Source organism: Ochotona princeps, chromosome 4, assembly GCF_030435755.1.
Source record: "Ochotona princeps isolate mOchPri1 chromosome 4, mOchPri1.hap1, whole genome shotgun sequence".
Classification (NCBI taxonomy): Eukaryota; Metazoa; Chordata; class Mammalia; order Lagomorpha; family Ochotonidae; genus Ochotona; species Ochotona princeps.
The window spans coordinates 72,336,541-72,358,408 of record NC_080835.1 but is presented as its reverse complement, the minus strand read 5'-3'; the positions used below and the strand labels follow the sequence as shown (position 1 = coordinate 72,358,408).

The 21,868-nt window shown below is 58.2% G+C and overlaps 2 protein-coding genes across 7 annotated transcripts; both read left to right on the top strand.

Moving 5' to 3' along the window:
• The first annotated feature begins 411 nt into the window (after positions 1-411).
• Positions 412-15,139, top strand: SIDT2 (SID1 transmembrane family member 2). 6 transcript variants are annotated; one of them, XM_004585104.3, is made up of 27 exons: positions 412-1,152; positions 2,367-2,488; positions 2,742-2,906; positions 3,006-3,051; positions 3,329-3,430; positions 3,542-3,625; positions 4,378-4,477; positions 4,648-4,713; positions 5,639-5,732; positions 6,058-6,110; positions 7,129-7,200; positions 7,348-7,419; positions 7,591-7,653; positions 8,447-8,565; positions 8,884-8,957; positions 9,057-9,123; positions 9,502-9,575; positions 9,684-9,807; positions 10,150-10,267; positions 10,696-10,832; positions 11,083-11,191; positions 12,187-12,263; positions 12,388-12,434; positions 12,707-12,812; positions 13,364-13,474; positions 14,345-14,458; positions 14,548-15,139. In XM_004585104.3, the coding sequence occupies exons 1-27, from the start codon at positions 970-972 to the stop codon at positions 14,608-14,610; spliced, it is 2,562 nt and encodes an 853-aa protein (XP_004585161.2). In that variant the 5' UTR covers positions 412-969; the 3' UTR covers positions 14,611-15,139. The 6 variants fall into 6 exon arrangements, with proteins under 6 accessions (XP_004585161.2, XP_004585162.2, XP_058519850.1 ...); XM_004585105.4 differs by lacking the exon at positions 7,591-7,653; XM_058663867.1 differs by lacking the exon at positions 412-1,152 and having other exon boundaries at positions 2,361-2,465.
• Positions 15,140-17,442: 2,303 nt separating this feature from the next.
• TAGLN (transgelin) lies at positions 17,443-21,745 on the top strand. Its single transcript, XM_004585106.4, has 5 exons — positions 17,443-17,591; positions 20,244-20,434; positions 20,537-20,714; positions 20,884-20,986; positions 21,292-21,745. Exons 2-5 carry the CDS (start codon positions 20,255-20,257, stop codon positions 21,434-21,436), a joined length of 606 nt encoding a protein of 201 aa, XP_004585163.1. The 5' UTR covers positions 17,443-17,591; positions 20,244-20,254; the 3' UTR covers positions 21,437-21,745.
• The last annotated feature ends 123 nt before the right edge of the window (positions 21,746-21,868 follow it).

Genomic DNA, 21,868 nt, shown 5'->3' with positions numbered 1-21,868 from the left:
AAGAGGGTTGAGGCTGGGGCGCCCCTCAGTTTTCCCTGTTTCCTAGTTCCCCGAGTTCTAAGCTTTATCTAAGGTCTCAGGAGAAAAAACTGGAGCGTGGAGGGGGTGCTGAGTAAAGACGGAGTGAAAACGGAGGGGGCAAGATAGGACTGGAAAGAGCGGTGGAGATGGGGCGGATCTCTAGGAGTTGAGGGAATTCGTCCTCGGGAACCCAACATGTAGGCATTCTTCCAAAGAGAACCTCCAGAGGTGGCAGGGTGACGAAGAGAGGAGGCGGCAGTCCCTTTGCAGCCCGAGGGCCTGCAGCCCCTTTAAGGGCCCGACCGGGACCGGGCCCTTTAAATCCGTGCCAGTTTTCCCTGACGTCATGGGCGGGGCAGCCGTCCCGCTGTTGACCGACGGGCCGAGCCGCGTTCTCGCTCCAGTTGCGAGCGCCGGGGCCGCCGCGTCCGCCCGCGCTTAAAGGGCCCGCGTCCTGGGAAAACTCGCGGGCCAGCCCGGCGTCCAGTCGCATCCAGCCATCACGCCCCTCACCCTCCCGCCTCTCCCCCGGCGCGGCGGCCGCGGCCGGCGGATTCCCCTCCCCTTTCTCGGCGTCTCCGGGCTCCCGGCAACCAGCGCCCCTGCGTTCTCACGGCCCCGGGCCGGGGGAGGGGGGTGCGGCTTGCAGAGTCTCGGGGACGTGCTCGGGTCCCTGGCGAGCTGGGATCCCCAGCCAGTCGTTCGCTCCCCCTCCCCTTCCCCTTCCCTTTCCCCTTCCCCGTGGCCCTCTCCCCGCTGGCCGAGCGTCTCCGCGGCTCCTGGGAGGGGACGTTTCCTAATCTCGGCCCGGGGTTAAAGTTCTGGTCCTGGTGAGATGCTGGAAGCTGCGGCCGCGGCCGCCACCCGTCCCGGAGGTGTCCTGTCGCCAGCCGCCGCCTGCACCGCCGCCGCCGTCAGCAGCAGCAGCACCGCCGCCCTGCCGGGGCCATGTTCGCTCTGGGCTTGGCCTGCCTGGTGCTCTCGGTGGTCTCCGTCGACAGCCATCTGGGGGCCCTGGGGCCCAAGAACGTGTCGCAGAAAGACGCCGAGTTTGAGCACACCTACGTGGACGAGGTCAACAGCGAGCTGGTCAACATCTACACCTTCAACCACACTGTGACCCGCAACCGGGTGAGGGCTGGGGCAGGCTGGGGGCTGCGATTCTGCCAACCACCGTGCCCTTTTCTAGAGGGCCCCCCTCCACCTTTGACGAGCCTCGCCGCTGGGGTCCGCGGGTCCACCTGCGAGCTGGAACCCTATTCCCTTGCCAGCAGTGCTTGGGCAGTTTGTTAAAGTTGCTTCCCTGCTTCTCATCTTCTTTTGAACCCCTGGTGGCTTGGCCCTTTCTCACCCCACCCTTGCATCCCCGGGATTCCCTTGCATCTGGCAGCTCTGGTGGCTGGGTGGAAGCTGGCTCCTGGACTGGCCAGACTGGCCGAGACACCCCCACAGGATGGACTGAAGTGTCCAGACCACAAGGCCTTGCCTGAGCAAGTTGCAGCCGCCACTCCTCACCCCAGCCGGGGAAGATGAGTGCCCATCGTGCCAGCCCCTCTTCCTGCCAGGGGAAGCCAGCTGGCCTTGTAAGTGGAGGGTGCCAGCGATAAAGCCAGCCACAGGAGGACAGCTTGTCCACCTCGCCCTGACTTTTCTTTTTTTGCCTCCCCGGCAGAGAGTTGCCCAATTACTGGGTCTGGACAATCTGACCCTTCCCCTCACCCATCTCCCAGGCAGAGCTGAGATTGGGCACAATTGGTGCCCTCAGATTGAGGATTATTACTATTGTTATTTTAATTCTCTGAGCTGAGGCAGAGTTTGTGTTCCACAGTGCCTTGTTCTCTGAAGTTTGGTCTTGTGCTTGAGTCCTTGCTGATTTCCATGATCTGGGCACATACCCAAAGCTGCTGCAGCCTCTACCCTTTGGGGAAGTGCTGCCCCAGCCCTCCTTGGTGTAGCTGTCAGCAGTGTTCTGGCAAAGGGGAGACTGGGATGCAGAGATGGGAAGGGCCTCCCTTCTTCTGGTCAGAGCTGAGGCCCTGCCCCCATGAGCTGTAGTTGTGGAACTGGAGTTTCCTGGGTCACAGGAGGGTTGATGGAGGAGTATGAGTCTGCATAAGAGTCTGGGCATCCCATGCACATGGTTAGCAACCCGGTGGTCTGATCAGGTTCCCAAGGTCTCCATTGGGTTCCTGTGGCGGGTCTTCTTGTCTAGGAGCTTGCCTCTGCCATAAGCCTCGCCTCTCGCTCCTCCCTGGCTGGTGTTCACCGTGGCTCCCCAGCCAGGCCAGGGTGGCTTCCAGGCTTGGTGGGCAGGTGCTTGAGGCAAGGGGTCTTGTCGTCCACAGACAGAGGGTGTGCGTGTGTCTGTAAACATCCTGAACAAGCAGAAAGGTGCGCCGCTGCTGTTTGTGGTCCGCCAGAAGGAGGCCGTGGTGTCCTTCCAGGTGCCCCTAATCCTGCGAGGGCTGTGAGTAGGCCGTGGGCATCAGGGAGGGGGGAGCCAAGGCTACGGTTTCACCCAGGAGCACAACCTGCCCCCCAGCATCTCTTCCCCACTCTCTGAGCCAGGAGGCTGACTAAGGGCATGAGGGCCAATCCCCATCCTGTGCAGGCCTGGAGTGGAGGTGGGGTTGAGACCAGATTAGGCGGGAGGATTGGGTCTCTCGTTCGTCTGGAGGGGCAGGTCAACCCACACACTGACTCTCTACTTTGGGCCCCAGGTATCAGCGCAAGTACCTCTACCAGAAGGTGGAGCGGACACTGTGTCAGCCTCCCACCAAGAATGAGTCGGAAGTCCAGTTCTTCTATGTGGACGTGTCCACCTTGTCGCCCGTCAACACCACCTATCAGCTGCGTGTCATCCGGATGGACCACTTTGTGCTCAGGTCTGCCCAGGGAGGAGCTGAGAAGATATGGGGCCTGGCCGTCCCCCACCCCCTGGGGACCCCTAAGAGTGACCGTGGGGGCTCTTCTGTGTCCTGCAGGACGGGGGAGCAGTTCAGCTTCAACACCACTGCAGCACAACCCCAGGTGAGAGAGCTCCCTGTTGACCTTGCCTTATGATCAGAGGCACCATGGGGATGCTAGACCGTGAGAGCAGGGATGGTCAGTGGCCTTGCCTGAGATTTCCAAATTGGTCGTACTCAACAAGGGACCCTCATGACACTAAAGAGACTTGGGGTGCGGTTGCCATCTTTTCTACTCTGTGTCTCAGGCACCATCCTGAGTGCCCATCTGTCGATGGGAATGGGATACATCCAGTGGGGAATTCCAGATGGGTCTCTTCCTGCCCTTCCTGTGCCCTCAGTACTTTAAGTATGAGTTCCCCGAGGGAGTAGACTCGGTGATTGTCAAGGTGACCTCCAACAAAGCCTTCCCCTGCTCAGTCATCTCCATCCAGGATGTCCTGGTAAGTTACCTATCCTTTTGCTCACACCCTCCAGCAGGTAGCAGGGCGGCTAAGGAGAGGAGACAGATTTAGGTCCTCCTAACAGCTGCCTTTCCCTTTCTCCCTCTGCAGTGCCCAGTTTATGACCTGGACAACAATGTAGCCTTCATCGGCATGTACCAGACTATGACCAAGAAGGCAGCCATCACTGTGCAGGTAGTACATGCACCCTCCTCCCACCTCCTAGTACTAGTACAAACTGAGGCTGGCCCCTCCAGGCCCCGTGGTTTTGGGTCCCTGGATGCCTGTAGAGTTGTCCTGTAAGTGAGGAGAGGAAAAGGCCTCAGGGCATTGGCCATGTTGGAAGCTACTTTTAGCAAGACCACACCCTATTCTGGGGACAGGGAGGAGGCAACATCAAGCCTTGGGACCAGCAGGACAACATGGCAGCTCCACGTTTTCTCCTGGCTGATGCTGAGCCTGACCCATGTGGGACATGCACGTGTTTTCCTGCCTGGTTGTGGTGTAGATGTGGGCTGTGGGCCCCCGGACCAACTCCTGCTAAGAGCCAGGCTCACTTATCACCCTGACTATCCTTTTATGCTTAGTCTCCTGGTGACCCTAACTTCACTGAACCTGTTGTCCCTCACAGGGATAACAAGTCAAGGTTCTTAATGGGCATTAAGTAAGATCACACTGTAGCAGCCAGCAGCCTCCGACTGTCCTCCATGTGCTCACTTGGCAGCCTATGGCAGCAGTGGCCACACTTCCAGCTGTCCTGCCACTTCCTCGCAGTGCATTCAGTAAATCTAGCTCTGCTCACCACGCACACATGTACATGTGTGCATATACACACATTAAAAAAAAGTGAAGTTCAGCATGTTGCCTGGCCCAAAATGTTCAGAAAAGGATGGGGTTGGTGAGGTCTAGAGGGTGACGATGATGATGATGTCTGTTGTGTCCGGCAGCGTAAAGACTTCCCCAGCAACAGCTTTTACGTAGTAGTGGTGGTAAAGACGGAAGACCAGGCCTGCGGGGGCTCCTTGCCTTTCTACCCCTTTGTGGAAGGTACATTTTGTGCCCTGGGCCTGGTCGGGCTGGGCGGGGGAGGGCTTGGTGGCTTCTTGGAAGACAGAGGAGTCTGAATGGCTGGTGGGTGGACACTCCCGGCCTGGTCTAACACCTCCAGCCAGGCTGCAGGCAAGCACTTCTCAGCCTGTTTGATGTTTTCCTTCCAGATGAACCGGTCGATCAAGGGCACCGCCAGAAAACCCTGTCTGTGCTGGTGTCACAGGCAGTCACGTGTGAGTGTGGGTGGCTGGGGAGGGGTAACAAATCTTTGTGGCTTCCCTCACCTCCATGCTAACCATGATGGGGGTAGTTCTCTGAACAGGAAGGGTGGTGGAGGGAGGAGCTTGCAAAGGATGTGGGGGTTGAAGGCCTCCAGATGGGGCAGGCTGGGAGGTGAATGCTCATGCAGGGTGATGCACAGCACATGACTGAAGGATGGACAGCTAACTCCTGGCTCCCCTTCTGCCACTCGATGGCAGTGTCGTTTTCCTGGCCCTTGTTTCCCTGTTTCTCTACTGGGGGTAACAGACTCTGTCCCGTGAATCTCACACAGTTGTGAGGTTTAGCACAGTATTAGTGGGAAAGTCCTGGGCCCCTTGCCAGTGCCTGATAAATATTTACTGAATGATTTAACAGGGCCTTTTATAAACTGGGAAAATAAGAGATAAAAATAAGGATTGTGATAGGAGGACAAAGAAGCTGCCTGTCCTGTACAGGTTATTGATTCAACAAATATTTGTTGAGTTCCTGCCTCCTGTAGGCCTGGGCCTGGGTCCTTAGGGAGCTCCTGTGCAGAGGGGCAGGGAGGCTGTTGCTGTGCAGAAGGGCTATGATGGACCAAGGACAGCCCTCCAGGGACCAGGCAGCCTTCTCAGAGGGCCAGTGCCTGAGCTGTGGTTTGAAGATTCAAGAGGGAACTTTGAAGAAAGAGTGACAGAGGGAGGGACATGAATGATATGATCATGTCCAAGGCTGGCCTACTAGTGCTAATGCCAGCGTGCCCTGGCTGGGACATTGCACTGGAGGGGAAACGAGGTGAGAGATGGGGCTGGGCAGGGATGTCAGGTTACCATAGCCCTTGGGGGCCACTGTGGGCTGTGCTGGGAGGTCTGGATGCCTTATGTTCACCTTCCTGCTTCCTTCCTCCACTCCCCACAGCCGAGGCCTATGTTGGTGGGATGCTCTTTTGCCTGGGTATATTTCTCTCTTTCTACCTGCTGACTGTCCTCCTGGCCTGCTGGGAGAACTGGAGGTAAAGTGAAACTGGTGGGCTGTACCCAAGTACGGGGCAAGACGGACAGAGTGTGCTGGAAAGGTGGTGTGGCAGAACCCATATGGGGGCGGAGCAAGCTACACGGCCCATTGGCAGAGGAAGGTGGGATTCTGCTAGGGTCTGTGATCCATGATCTTCCCCTCTAGAAAACAATCCCCCTCTCCATCTTTGTCCCAAGCTGAGAAGCCCCCACATTGCCCCCAGCCTGGAACCCAGGGCAGAGGACAAGGCTAGAAGGATGAGAGCATACAAGGCAGGCCTTGTCCTGGCCCTTGTGGGCAGCTTCTGGCTTCTTTCCCCACAGGCAGAGGAAGAAGACCCTGTTGGTGACTGTGGACCGAGTCTGCCCCGAAAGCGGTACCTGCAGGGGCCCTGGGCCAATGGGCTGGGGGCAGAGTTGGCTTAGTGTTTGTAAGAGAAGGTGATGGGCAGGTCCCCTGGGCTCGGTGGGTCGCTTCCGGACCTTCCTGCAGGGAGACCCATGCTGCAGGTGGACTGGGGCTGGGCACCATGCGGGAGATTCAGGGGAGCTGTCCTTCTGTAGCTCTGGTTGCACTTTCCTGGCCACCTCAGGCATGCAGTTCACAGTCTCTGGGATTATTAACATCTCCCATTCTTCTCTCCCCTGCCCCCACCACACGCTCTCTTTCTGTCCTCCCTCCTGCTTGGAACCTTCTCTCTCAGCCTCTCTCCTTGGTAAGCTCCAGGTGCTGGGGGTGGGGGTGGCGAAGCCCAGGGGTCCCAGGCAGGCCTGATGTTTCTATCCTTGCTCCTGATCACTTCCATGCGTCAGTGTGTTGGCCTTGCTGTCTGTACAGGGGACACAGGGCTGGATGCTTGTTCTTTGCTGTCCTCAGGGCTGTCTTCCCTGGCTTCTTTTTTTTTTTTTAATTAATTTATTTATTTTTATTACAAAGTCAGATATACAGAGAGGAAGAGAGACAGAGAGGAAGATTTTTTTTAAAAGATTTATTTATTTTATTACAGTCAGATATACAGAGAGGAGGAGAGACAGAGAAGAAGATCTTCCATCCGATGATTCACTCCCCAAGTGAGCGCAGCGGGCGGTTCTGTGCCCATCTGAAGCCAGGAGCCAGGAACCTCTTCCGGGTCTCCCACGCGGGTGCAGGGTCCCAAGGCATTGGGCCATCCTCAACTGCTTTCCCAGGCCACAGGCAGGGAGCTGGATGGGAAGTAGGGCTGCCGCAATTAAAACCGGGTCCATATGGGATCCTGGGTGCGTTCAAGGCAAGGACTTTAGCCACTAGGCCATGCCACCAGGCCCCCTTTTTTTTTTTTCTACGTTCCCTTCTCTCCTGTGTTCCCAGGACTAAGGGGACCTTGGCTTTTTTTTTTTTTTTTTCTTTTGCTACAGGTCATCCTCGGGTCCTAGCTGATTCCTTTCCTAGCAGGTGCCCATACGAGGGCTACAACTATGGCTCCTTTGGTATGTGTGAAACCCAGGGTTGCGCTTACCCCACTTACCACCTGATCTCCTAAGAGCTGTGTGCCCTGGTCGCTGGGCAGGGCAGGGCCCTTTGGGATGTGCTCCAGGGTCCCTCCTGTGCACCTCACCACTTGCCATTCCCCACAGAGAGTGGCTCAGGATCCACGGATTGCCTGATTGACAGCAGTGGCACCGGGGACCTCTCCTATGGGTACCAGGGTGAGTGAGCCAGCAGGGAAGGGCTGTGTTGGTGCAGGGCTGGTGATGGCTGGGTGAACATCCCGGTGGGCAGTCGCCTCCTCTGCCAGGTGTGCTGTTCTCTTGCCCTCTCCTCCCTCATCCTTCCGTCCTCGGCCTCAGTTCCCCGGTAACTTTCCCTTTCCTTTGAAGGGCTCGACCAGTTCAAGCGACGCCTCCCCTCTGGCCAGATGCGGCAGCTGTGCATTGCCATGGGTAGATGTGGGGAGGGAGTGGGGCCGCTCTGCCAATCAGCTGCTGCAGGGGCAGTTGATAGGAGCTCACCGGCTCCCGGGCCAGAAAGCTGCTCTGTGCATGGCTTCCCCATCTAATGCCAGCGGCCGCCAGCTCTCATGTATCCTGAGATAGGCAGGCACTGGCCCCTGATGCTAGTGTGTAGCCCCTCTGCCAGCCCCAGGCTGCATGTTCTCACTGGTTGGCTGTCCTCTTTGCCAGCGTGCGTTCATTCCCTGGCCTGCAGAGCCAGGATCTGCGGACCTGGGCAGCGCAGTCTGACCCCTGGGAGAAGCTTTGGAAGGCAAGAGGCCAAAGTAGAGTACGGGTCCTCCTGCTCTTGCCTGCAGGCCAGATCCTCCGAGTGGGTAACCCAGCAGGGGCCATGGCCATGTCTTCTCAGAATACACAGGGCTTGGCACCTTCTAATCAGCTCAACTTGCCGAATTCCATCCTGTTGCTCTTGCTGGGACCCGGAGTCTGCTCCACGCCCTGGCCTGATGAGCCGTTGTTCACCCAGGGCAGAAAGGAGCGGGGCAGGGCTGGAGTGGTCTCTGGCGTAGCCCACCCACATGCCCTCACAAGACACAGGAGTGACCCAATAGCTCCTACCAGCATCTGAGTTCCCGTCTGCCTCTGCTCAGAACCCCAGCCTCCAATATGCCTTTGCCCTTCCCCTCCCGCCTCATAATTGTAACAATTGCCTCCAATGGGTGGGGACAAACTGGGAACTTCATGTCCACCAGAACAACAACTCCTTCCTGGTCCTCTATAGACCGCCCTTTCGACCCTGTGGCTGCTCGTCCACGGCTGGACTCCATGAGCTCCGTGGAGGAGGATGACTACGACACCTTGACCGACATTGATTCAGACAAGAATGTCATCCGCACCAAGGTCTGACGGCGTGTGGGTGTAGCCTGGGTGGGGCTTTGCCAACCAAGGGACACTGTACATTAGGCCCAATCAAGTCCCCACTAGTGTGCTATTTTAGAGTGGAGGGAGAAGCTAGCTCCATAGACAGCATCTTGAAGCTGCAGTGGCCCAACGCTCTGGGGCTGACGAAGCACAACAGCAGGGCAGGAGGGCCTGGTCCCCTGCCTGCCTGCGATTGGGCGTGTAGGAGGGAAGCCCTGTTTATCTACCTTGCACCCTGGCCCGGGAAGGGTTTCTCCCAGCTGGCAGGAAAATGGGGCTCACTGCAGCTTCTTCCAGCAATACCTGTACGTGGCTGATCTAGCACGGAAGGACAAGCGCGTCCTGCGCAAGAAGTACCAGATCTACTTCTGGTGAGTGGTTCCTGTGTGGCATGGCATTCCTGTAACCCAGGCAGCAGGCTGTATGCAGCTCCTCCTGCCCGCCTCACCTTGTGCCCACTCCCTGCACAGGAACATAGCCACCATTGCTGTCTTCTATGCCCTTCCCGTGGTGCAGCTGGTGATCACCTACCAGACGGTGAGGACACATAGGACCCAGGGCCCTGGAGCCTGCATAGGTCTTAGAAGGGTCCCAGACCCGGGTTTTAAGCCCCAGCTCTACCATGCCATGCCCTGCCCAGTGCCCTCTGGGCTAATCTCTTCACCTCCCTGAATATCAGTTCCTCATCTGCAAACTGGAGACAACTGCAACCCTGTTGGGGGCAGCCCCTGCTCCGGAAGTCATGGAGACAATGCAGCCAGAGTTCTGTGACTTTGCCCTGGTTTCCAGTCCCTATACCGCCCACTGTGGGGCCAGCACTTTCAGTCACATGGTTTGCTGTGGTGGCACACTTGGGTGACACACTTGGGCAGGGCCAGCTGGGCCCTTCAACAGTTTCACCGCCTGTTCACACAGGTGGTGAATGTCACAGGCAATCAGGACATCTGCTACTACAACTTCCTATGTGCCCACCCACTGGGCAACCTCAGGTGGGGATCTGGCTGGGAGTGGTGGTGGGGGTTCCCAGGGCCCCTTCTCCACTGGGCAAGGGCTTTGTGATCCCTGCCAAGGCCAGCATGTGATGTTGCTCCCTCTAGCGCCTTCAACAACATCCTCAGCAACCTGGGGTATATCCTGCTGGGGCTGCTGTTCCTGCTCATCATCCTGCAACGTGAGATCAACCACAACCGGGCCCTGCTGCGCAACGATCTCTATGCCCTGGTGAGCCTGCGCCCGCTTGTGTGCCCACCTGCCCACCTGCCTGCCCCCGACCCATCTGCCCACCTGTCTGCCTGCCTGTCTGCCCTCCCTCCCAGGCTGCAGCTTGAGCACACACCCGGAGCCTCAGCCTCAGGGCAGCCTTTCCAGCAGACATGGCTGTATCCAGCCCCACCCATGCCCTAGCTGGGCCCAGCACTGCTCTATCCACTACTCTGGCACACCCACACAGCACACATCCCTCCTGTTTCCCTCCTCCATCCCTCTCTCGTCCTTCTTCCCTTCCCACCTTGTCCTCCTGCCTCCCCTCATTTCTCCTCCCTCCACCCTCTCCCCGCCTGACAGGAGTGTGGGATCCCGAAACACTTCGGCCTGTTCTATGCCATGGGCACTGCCCTAATGATGGAGGGGCTGCTGAGTGCTTGCTATCATGTCTGCCCCAACTATACCAACTTTCAATTTGGTGAGTGAGGCCTCCCTCCACTAGGGCCCAGGACCCCAGCCCTCTGCCATCCCAGGTCACCCACGGAAACCCTGCTGGAAGCTCCCGGCTGGGTTGCCAGTGTGCTGCCATAGCCACTTAGCCAGCAGACAGGGAAGGGCCGGAGATGTAGCTGCAATCCCCTGAACGTGCCCATGAGTGCTGAGATTCTAGAGGCCGCACCCCCGCTCTCAGGCTGCCCACATGCTAAGATCTGAGTTAGCAGCAGGAGACTTGAGCCCCTGGGTGACAACCAGTGATGTGGCAGGGCCAGTGAGAGTCTGAAGTTGGACCACCAGCCCACAGTGGCTGTAGTGAGACATCAGAGTTCTCCTTGCTCCCAAGTGCCAGCCTGTGAGTCCTCTGCCGGGCATCACCTGTATGGCTCACACCCCCGCTCCCCGTTCCAGACACATCATTCATGTACATGATCGCCGGCCTGTGCATGCTGAAGCTCTACCAGAAGCGGCATCCAGACATCAACGCCAGCGCTTACAGCGCCTATGCCTGTCTGGCCATCGTCATCTTCTTCTCGGTGCTGGGCGTGGTGAGAGCCTGACCCACTCTGCCCAGCCTGTAGGAAAGGTGCCCACGCATTCTTGCACCTGTGGGCATGTGTGTGCACACACACACACACACACACCCCTTGCTCCAAACTGGCCCACTGCTACCCATCCCCTGCAATAATCCCAGCCTAGCCCAGCAGGGAGCCCTTGAAAGGGCAGGCCATGGGAGTGGTTGCCCCCGGGCAGCTCCTCACCCCTGCCCCCACCCCCCACCGCATGGCTTCCCGACAGGTGTTCGGCAAAGGGAACACAGCCTTCTGGATCGTCTTCTCCATCATCCACATCACCTCCACACTGTTGCTCAGCACGCAGCTCTATTATATGGGCCGCTGGAAGCTAGGTAAGGGCACCCCCAGGACAGCACTGGTCGGAATGCAGGCTCTGTGGCCTCAGGCAAGTGGGTGCCTTGAAGGAATCACTGGGTGAGAACTGGCCAAGGCTATACATGTTACGCGGTGCGAGCAAGATCACACCAGACATGTCTAAGGTTTTATTAAGGAGTCTTTATTAACCAAGCTTAGTGATAACAGAGCATACTAGAAATAGCAGATCACAAGTCTGTATGGCAATCCAACCATCATAATCCAACCAAACACAATCCAGAGGGGAACAAATGGTCATTACCCTTAAGTCCATCCATTAAGCTGAAGACCTATCTCCCAGCTTCCCCAACAATACAAGTTATCCTACGAGACATGCAACGAATAATCTGGACACACTTACAAAGCTGCAGACATTCACCTTTCCCTGGCTTCTCTGCCCACATTCCATTACTGCTAGACCTCACCTCTCCTGGAACTCCAGATAGTACACAGACCAGAAACAATGCTAATATATCCATTGTCCCATCTAAGCAGTACACAGGGACCATGCGCAGGGGATTACCTGTCCTGGATCAGCCAAGAGTCGAGGTGCCATAGTAACGGAAACAACTGACCAGAAAGAGAGAGAGAGCCCCTGCGTCATGGGCCTTTTAAAGGGGCTTGTGAGGGGAGTGGTTACACAACAATGCAATACTGTCCCCTCTCAGTTGATAGGTGAGTCACAGGTGGGCAGGAGCGAATAACTAAGTGTTGTGATTTAAGGAGTTAATTGGCGCTCACTGGGATGGGCAGGAACAGGAACTGGGCTTGTAGTTAAAAAGACTAGTTGGACTCATCTGCTTCCAGCATCCCAGCCAAGTTAGGACGTTGGGGGAAGAGTATACAAGGAGAGGTGAAGGAGCCATCACTGGCTGCACTCCATAACATACATGGCTGGGCGGGACCAGGTTAGGAGTACAGCCAAGAAGGGCGCCCGCCACGCCTGCTCAGCACCACACCCTTGTCCTCGCAGACTCCGGCATCTTCCGGCGCATCCTGCACGTGCTCTACACGGACTGCATCCGGCAGTGCAGCGGGCCCCTCTACGTGGTACCTGCCCCGCTCCCCTGCCCCCCCCCACCCCCGCTCCACTACAGGAACCCAGTGTAGGCACGAGGCCTTGCTGCTTCCTGTCTGCCCCTCCCTTAGTCCCCCTGCCTCTTCCTCCCTCTAGGACCGCATGGTGCTGCTGGTGATGGGCAATATCATCAACTGGTCCCTGTGAGTGTGTTCGCTGGCAGCCCACCGGGCTGCCCAGGGCAGTGGGGTCAGAGTGGGAAGGGGGCACAGCTGGGGGCTTGGCCAGCACCGACTGCCTCCAGGACGGGGAAAGCTCTCAACATGGCATACAGAATCAGGGCTGAGGAGCAAGGTGTTGATCCCTGGTCTTCTGGAATCTTCCATGGGCCTCCTTACCCCATCCCCACAGTGTGCTAGGGGTCAGTGGGAAGGCCTTTGTTCAGCTGCCTCGAGCTCCTCCTTTCCCTCACCAGGGCTGCCTATGGGCTCATCATGCGCCCCAATGACTTCGCCTCCTACCTGCTGGCCATCGGCATCTGCAACCTGCTGCTCTACTTTGCCTTCTACATCATCATGAAGGTGAATGGGGAAGACCTGAAGCTTGGCTCAGTCAGCCACTCTGTTTTGGGGAGAGAGTTGGGTGTGAACCGTCTGGGCAGCAGAGAGAGGGAGTGACAGTTTTGCTGTCTGTGCCAGTAAAGCCTGAGGAGGGAGGGCCAGGCTTCGTGTACCTCAGAGCTATTACCCTGCCCTTGGAAGGGCCCATGGGACTGCATTGAGGGTTCCTGTCCTTGCAGAAGGGCTGGGGGACAGGGCTCCCTGAGGGTGTGGGGGCCTGGAACCTCTGAGGTCCCATGAGAGAACCCCGTAAGTGGGGATCACCCCAGGCCAAAAGTCTTGGCTGGCACACAGTTCTGGGTACAGAAAGGAGGATACCATGTGGCTAGCGTGGGAACAGATGGAACCCCATGGCCATCCTGGGTGCTAGGAATGCAGGGTTTCCTAAAGGCCAAGCCCTGCCAGCCTAGGAAGGCACTGGGGAGCCTGGAGCAAGGATAGGCAGGGCACCAGCCGGGCCTGGCCTGGCCTTCACATCCCTGCCCCCGTCCTCTTTCCCCGCACCCCTGCAGCTCCGCAGCGGGGAGAGGATCAAGCTAATCCCCCTGCTGTGTATCGTGTGCACGTCTGTGGTCTGGGGCTTTGCACTCTTCTTCTTCTTCCAGGGCCTCAGTACCTGGCAGGTGAGTGGCTCTTCCCAAGCAAATTCTGGAGACAGCACTCTCCAAGCTGCTCTCCCACTCAGTCCTCTTCACGTGCCAGCTTCATGGCATGTCTGCTCAGGGCAGAGGCAGCTGAGACTCAGAGAGGCAAACCCTAAGAGCCTCGAGCTCAGCTGTCCTTGACCTGTGTGTGATGGCCAGTTAGGGTGGCAGGGACAATGCAGGGATGGGCTTCAGTGCCAGCCCTCTGCCGACGGGCTCTGTCTAGGACACACTGCTGGGAAATGTGTGGCTAGGGTGAGGAGGCACTGACTGTGTGGCTGGATTTGATTCTGTGACCAGAGCCAAGTGGGACAATGGTCTCTGTTTTTGAGCCACTCAGCCTGGTTTGAGAGGATAGGAGGGCAGGAGCGTGCTGTGCCTTGCTGTTGACACCGAGAGACAGAGCTAAAGGGCACAGTTGAGGCAGGACACGGGCAGTGGACCGGGACCTGAGCACAGAGGAATACCTGGAAAGCCTCCCTGTGGTGGCAGGGGTGGTTTGTGGGCAGAGTGTGACCTGCCAGTTGAACTTTGGAGCAAACGGCGAACCCAAGGCCCTGCAAGAGCAAGGACAGCACCCACATCAGAACAGCAGGCTGGGAGCCCTTGGCCAGCATCTGCAGACCCCTCCATGGTCTACCGCCTCTGCTCACATGGAGTGGGGGGCGCGGGAGAATCCAGAAAGACTGCTGACAGGGTCAAGAAGAGCTTGGGAGGCAGAGGGGGACTTGGTGACCAAGGCCATTTCCTAGTCAGCGGGGCTTTCCTGCCTGGGACTGGGCAACCAGGGTCTGGCCCTGGTCTGGCCAGCGCAGGGGTCAGTGGGCTGTTGTCCTGGTTCATCCCCAGAAAACCCCAGCAGAGTCGAGAGAACACAACCGGGACTGCATCCTCCTCGACTTCTTTGACGACCACGACATCTGGCACTTCCTCTCCTCCATCGCCATGTTTGGGTCCTTCCTGGTATGTGGCTGGGGGCAACCCAAGGCTGGGCATGGTGCAGCCACAGAATGTGCCTGCACCTCACACTGTGTCCCCCCACCTACCTTCAGGTGTTGCTGACGCTGGACGACGACCTGGATACCGTCCAACGCGACAAGATCTATGTCTTCTAGGAACCCAGCCCTCTGCTTCACCTCAGGGGGCTCTGAGCCCCCCGTGTCACTTGCCGGTTGCCCCCGTAATGCAAGGGGTATGCATCCCAGGTCCCACTGCCTGGGACTGGACAGTGGCAGGACAGCAAGGTCAAGGCCAGGCCTGGCCCGGGACAGTCATGGGTGCCACTGAACCTTGTAGCCTTGACCTCTGCTGGAGAGGAGGAGGCTTGCCCCACAGCTCCCCTCATCCCACCCTAAAATCCCCAATGTGGGCCAAACTGCTGCTTTCTTCTCAGTGTTCGGGCCTGCATGGCCCCCATCCTTGGGCTCTCCGTTTGTCCCTGTGCAGAAGGCAGGAGGGACAGCAGCCTCCTCCCATTCCATGACTGGCATCCCACAATCCTTGCCCTCCTCCGCAGCCTGGGAATCTAACTCCTTCCTTCCTTCCACGTTCACGCTCCAGGACCCTGGCATGGGACCTGATGTTCTGTCCTGTCCCGGAACCCCACTTGTGTATGGGCTGCACTTGGCCACCATGGTGGCTACCAGCCCAGGAAGGGTGAGTGAGAGTGTGAACTCTAGGGATTTGGCTTGCTGGTGCCAGGCGCTGGGTGCTAAGGCCTGCAAGGTGCCCTGGACAAGGCCCTCCTCTCTCTGATTCGTGCCCAAGGATATCCATCCGTCCAAGCAACGAGGATCTGCCCACCTGCAGGAGGTGACCACGGGGGCCTAGATTCAAGGGTGACCTCCTCAAGCCGTCCCCAGGATTGGAGGGAGAAGCCACTCACCCCTTCCCTTCCCCGAGTCCTGCCAAACCCCAGCTGGGGACTTTTCAGTGCCATTGACACTGCCCACGAATGTCACGAGGCCAAGGAGGGCCCACGTGAAGGGCCTAGGCCCTCCTGCCTCCTCCATGTGCACGGGAGCTCCAGTGTCTGCCTTAGAAGGGGGGCTTCAGGAAGGGGCCCACCACTAGCCCCTGGGGCCTGATCTCAGACCCATTCTAGGATCCAGAGCTGGCTTCTGAGTTTCTGTCGTCCTGAGCCAAGTTCTGTGTTAGTCACATACGTGCGTATGTACGAAGCCTTGCGGTTTACATGGAGTCGCCCCCAGCCCGGGCCCCTTTGCTGCCCTTCCCCCCCCACACAGTCCATTCCAGATGCCAGTGGTGGGGGGAGGCGGCGTCAGGCCTCCACCTTGGCAGGGGGACAGGCAAGGTGGGCTTCACTCTGCCAGACTTGTTCTTATATCCCTCCTTGGGTCAGGGAAAGGGATATAAGACCTGGGGTCTTTTCCCAGGACCCCTTTTTATGTCCTTTCACGCTGCAGTTGTATTTCTGTTTTCTATGAATGCATTTAATAAAGAGGAGCAGTGCAGTTCTCTAGCCTTGTGTGCTCTCCTGCACTGGGTGAGGTGTTGAGTGTCAGGTGGAGAGGTGGGCCTTGGGCTTCCTCCTGCCCCAGCCGAGGTCATCCCACCAGGAACTGCAGCTCCTGGCTTCCCCTGAGGTGTTTTGCCCCACCTAAAGCAGCAGCACATTCCCCAGAGGTCTGCTCTGTGCTTGGAACACAGCCTCCTTCCCGGAAAGCTCACCATCCTGAGATTCCCTGAACAGCAGCCTCTGCCCACCTGCCAGAATCTGGCTTCCCTGAGAGCTTCCTGACTTGACAGGCTGGCTGGCCGTTTCCTCCACTAGTCAGGCGGCAAGGCAGCCATGGGTGGTGAGTGGAAGGCTGGGTGGGCAAGGCACTGCTGAAAGCTATGGCAGACTGAGATAACTCCTGGGAGATCAACTCGTTTCAGCAGACTGGGGAAGGGCAAGGTGGAGGTGGGAGGCGGAATAGCAGGAACCCTGAATTCAAGACAACCTGGGGTCCAGAAGGTTTTTCTCTCTAGTTCTGCTCCCTGCTGTTCCCCGCAAGCACCACAGGGAGGCGCTGTGGCTCCACATGAGCCAGGCTAGTGGCAGGTGGAGCTTCTGAGGTGGGCTTGGCTGCCTCTCTCTGGGGTGTGACTGACTCAGGCTTGGGGTGTTACTGGAGGGGTGAAGGGTGTGTATGTGTGTGTTTGACTGACTCAGGCTTGGGGTGCTACTGGTGTGTGTGTAAAGTGCTACGGCCTACCTACCCAGCTTCTGGAGCCCCTCCTGTCAGGTCCTAGAGACCCCTCTGGATAGGAGGTGGGGCTCACCTGGCTGCCATGGACCCTCCAGTCACACCCTTGGGCTAAAGCATCTATCTGAAGCCCCAACCCGACCGCTACAGAGAGCTGCCTGCAACCAGGGCAGAGCTGGAGTGGTAGCATCTGAGAGAGGGTCTGCGTGAGTGGTCTTGCCACTCTTCCTGCACTTTGCAGGGAGCCACACTCGGCCTCAGTTTCTTCATCCGTAAAATGGAGCTGTGACTGCACTCCACAGTATATCTGTGTTAGAGCAAGTGTCTGCAGGAGCACCTGTGTGAAGATACGCTTGTCATCTCTGATCAGAGCTAAAGCTCCTCCGGGGAGTGGGTGCTTGGCTTGTCCCGCACAAGCCCCTGGGCTTCCCAGTTCCTTAAAGTCATTCCTCCAAACTCTTGAACTCCACCTCCCCTCAGACCTGGGGGCAGGGAACAGCCCCAAGTCCCAAGAGCAGCTGGGAAGGCTTTCGTGGTCCTGCCCATAAAAGGCGCTTCCCGGCGGCTCCCTGCAGCCCCGCAGTCCCGCCCCGCAGGCTCCATCACCAAAGCATGCAGAGAATGTCTCGGGCAGCCCCCGGCAGACTGCTCCAACTTGGTGTCTTTCCCCAAATATGGAGCCTGAGTGCAGTCACTGGGGGGCTGGGGGTGGGGAGTCCAGCCGGTTTCCTCCTTGCAGTGGGGGGGGCCTGGGCGAGCTGGCGGGGGAGGCTGACATCACTGTGGCCAGGTCCTTTAAACCCCTCACCCAGCCAGCTCCCGTCCTGTCTGCCCCAGCCCAGACGCAACACCTCACTCCTTCCTGCGAGCCCCAAGGATCCTCTGTAAGTGCCTTTGTCTCGGGCATGGAGGGAAGTGGCAGCTGACACACGGCAGGCAGGGCTCTGCCTAGGACCCTGGCCAGAGCCTGCCCACCCTTCCAGTCAGCCAGAGCAGTGTCTCTGTGCGCTAGCTGGAGCAGGTGGGAAGGAGGGTTCCATGGGTCCCCCAACCTGGTTCAGACAGGACGGCTAGGTTCTGGGAAATCACTCAGGGTACCATATGGGGTTCCCTGCAGGGTGAGTTGGCTGTCCCTCCAGGAGGATATCCAAGCAGGTGAGGGGTGTGTCTGCCCACCGCGCTGGACAACAGCATCCTGTGTCAGGGCTGGGGGCAGTGTGAGGGTCACAAGGACCCCTGTGCTCCAATCCAGGTTGGGGGTGACTGCTGCAGGCTGGGGGCAGGGGTAGGTGAGAATAGGGCTCTGCCTGGGATGGGGGGGCGGTAGGGGAAGCAGCATTTGGAAGGAGGGGCCAGACAGGACAAGGACCCTGGCCCTACCCAAAGGGTCTTTTCCCTGCCACTGCTGCCCATTCTCTGTGTAGCTGTGAGCGTGGGCAATGGGCTGCTGTGCCAGGCTTCAGAGGAGCTACCCCAGGCCCTCTGTGGGAAGCCATCAGTGCCCGCTCCCACTTCCCCGTGTGCCCTATGCCCACAGCCCCAGAGAGACCCTGTTCTGCTGGTTTTTCTGGGCTCCTGCTGGTGAGGAGGTGCTCCTGGATTTTGGTCTTTCTCCACTGATTGTTCTCATTGCCTGGACCTCTAGGAGAGAAGGGAGGCAGAACTGTCCTGGGAGCAGAAAGGGGTGGTGGTGTGTGATTTGTCCAAAGCTGCCTGGGCTGGAAGCGGGGACCAGCAAGATCTTCCTTCGAGACTCCAAAGGATTTCTTGGGACTCCCTACTTTTAGACCTGTCCCAGGAAGGAGCCAGGGAGAAGGGGGCAGGGGCAGGCAGTGTTTGTGTGTGTGTGTGTGTGCGTGCACTCATGGGCATTTGTGTTTCATTCCCTCCCTTGCTGGCCCCCAAAACACATTCTGTCTTGGATCTAGGCTGACCCATGAAACTGGACCCTTGGCTGGTGTGTTCTGATTCTCTTGAGTCTCAGAGCTGGGTGGGGGCAAGACTCTCCTCTCATGCAGAGCGGGAGAGAGATGGGGCTGTAAAGACTGAGAGAGACCCGGGGGTGGCGGGATGACCAGGAGGTCAGCAGGGAGTCTTGACCAAAATCACCTGCTCCCAACCAATTTACAAATTTTTGACCATGTGTTTGTGGCCCACTTAATCAAAGAGGACCCAGCCTGGAAGAGTTGCTGGCCTCTGGCTTTGTTGTCAGCTCAGGGAATGATTTTGAGGGCTGGACATGGGAACAGGAAAGAGCAAGTGCTTTTCTTCACCCCTCGGTCTTGCTTGCCTGGCACGGACAGGAGACTGGTCCTGGGCAACTTGGAGGAGCTCTGCTGAGGGTGGGGCAGGGTGCTTGGTGGGTTACAGCCTCTGAAAGCCATGCTGCTCCACAGCTGGGGAACTCATCTCCAGAAGATGAGCCCCAGGCAGAATGTGCTGGCTGGCTGGCAGGGACCAGAAGGCTGTGGGGAGGCTCACATTGCTTCCCATGGGGTGGGCGTGGGTGGAGGGTCTCAGCTCCCACAGAGTTTGGGGGAGAGGGTTGTGGGATGCCCTGGCTGCCTCCACCGTTGACCTCTTGAGGCCAGGGGCTGGGACTGGGTTCCTTTGGCAGTGCATCGGGAAAGTTCTTTAGACAAATAGGGGGCAGAGGGCATATCACCCCAGGAGACATTGTGGCCAGGTCTATCCAGGTCCTCTTGACCAGCTACACCCAAGTCTACCCGATGACCCATGTGCCTCCCTGTGCGCCTGCAGCCTTCGCTGCCCTTGAGTCATATTGGGCATGACCAGGCCCAGACCCACACACCTCCCAGGGCAGCAGCTACTGGCTAGGACAGGGCTCCCTAGGCTCTGGCTGGCAGGTTCCTGGCTCTGGCACGTCCCCAGAGGCCCAGGCCTGCCGGTTCCTCAAACTACAGCTGTGGGGAGAGCTCCACATGAGGGCATATCCATGGGTTTACCAGTTGACTCCTGTCAGCCCTGATGAAAGATGGCTTCTTTGTCAAGTGCTCTGGGGCCTCAGTGGCTCCCCAGCCGCAGGGCTGAGCAAGCTAGTCTTTCCAGCCAGCGGGGCTGAAAGATGTTTTGGAGTTATCGCTCCTGCGCTAGAGAATGCTACCTGAATCCTGCTGGACGAGACAGCTACTGGCTTTATTTGTGGGGACAGTGTGAACTTTGTGGGACCTCTCAATGCCTTAGCAATGAATGCCAGTTTTTAAAAACAGATGCCCATGGGACAGATTCAACAGGCTGTTTTTGTCAATAAAGTTTTACTGGAACACAGCTGCACTCCTCTGTTTACATTACCCAAGGTTGCTTCCAGGCCAACACAGCAGCCTGCAAAAACCTTGAGAATGTTACTGACCCCTGCTCTAGACATCCCCAAAGCTGATTCACTTCTTGTATTCACACTCAGAGAGGCTTCTGGATGGGGATGGGGGCAGGTGGGGCTGAGCCTGGCCCAGGTGGGTGGTGCTGTGATAAACTCAGGCCGGCCTGATGCTCTGACCCGCTCCCTTCTCCGGCTTTAGCTCTCCCCAACATGGCTAACAAGGGTCCCTCCTACGGCATGAGCCGGGAGGTGCAATCTAAAATCGAGAAGAAGTATGACGAGGAGCTGGAGGAGCGGCTGGTGGAGTGGATCATTGTGCAGTGTGGCCCTGACGTGGGCCGTCCTGACCGCGGGCGCCTGGGCTTCCAGGTCTGGCTGAAGAATGGCGTGGTGAGTAGCCCTCTGCAAGTGACGCTGGGGTTTCTCCCACCCTGAGCTGGGGGGCAGGGGGGCCCCCTGAGTGGAGTGCTAGCCGTGTCCTCTGCCTGGCAGATTCTGAGCAAGTTGGTGAACAGCCTGTACCCGGACAGTTCCAAGCCGGTCAAGGTGCCTGAGAACCCTCCCTCCATGGTCTTCAAGCAGATGGAGCAGGTAGCCCAGTTCCTGAAGGCAGCGGAGGACTACGGGGTCACCAAGACGGACATGTTCCAGACTGTTGACCTCTTTGAAGGTATGGCAGGAGGTGTGGTGGAGGGGAGGGCGTTGATGGGGATCCGGGCCGAGGCCCAGTGTGCTGTGCTTGCAGGACCTCCTGTGGGGTCTATCCGGGTACCACTTGGTTGCAGGTTGCTTATGTAATGGTTCTGAGTGTGTCCTCTGTCCTTTCCTTCTGCTCTCAGGCAAAGACATGGCAGCAGTGCAGAGGACCCTGATGGCTCTGGGCAGCTTGGCAGTGACCAAGAACGACGGGCATTACCGTGGAGATCCCAGCTGGTTTATGAAGTACGTGGTCTCCAGGGAGCCTGTGTGGGTGTGGCTTGGCCCAGCCAGCTGGTGGTGGCAATGATTAGAGGTAGCAAAGAACCAGGGAGATGTGATTGGGAGCATGGGCGGACTTCTAGTCTACCTCCCTTCCCACCCTGCTGTGCCCCAATGGCCTCCTTAGCCCATGAGGGAAGTGAGAGGAAGTTAAAAAGACAAGCGGGACTGGGAGGCAATGGGATCCAGCTAGGGAGTCCCAGAGGAAACAGCAAGCAGGCGAAATCACGCCGTTTTGCCAACACTTTCTCCTGCTTCCTTCTCTTTAGGAAAGCCCAGGAGCACAAGCGGGAATTCACAGAGAGCCAGCTGCAGGAGGGCAAGCATGTCATCGGCCTTCAGATGGGCAGCAACAGAGGGGCCTCGCAGGCCGGCATGACGGGCTACGGCAGGCCTCGGCAGATCATCAGCTAGAGGGCCAGGGCCATCCCCGAGCCCCCGCTTCCCTGGCTCCGATCTGCTTAGCCGCCTCGCCCACACCTGTGTTGGGTCTTGGCCCTGGCCAAGCTTCCAGGCTGTCACTGGACAAAGGTGACTGCACACGGGCAGCACCCCTCACGGCCCCCCGCCTCAGCTTGACTCCCTACTCCAGAGCACCGCTGCTGCCCTGCTCCCCACCCCTCCCCGGTTGTCCCTGCCTCTCCCCATCCTCGGCCAGGCAGGGGTAGCCCTGGGGGTGGGGCAAGCCCACCACTGTCCTTGGCAACAACGCCTATTGGCGGAGATTCAGCTCGGCCTCCTCCAACTTTTCCTGGAATACTTTTGGGGGTGGAAATTCAAAAAGGAAACAAAAATATATCCGTGCCTTTTTCTCAGGCCTGGCTGGCGGTTTGCTTTGCCCTGAGT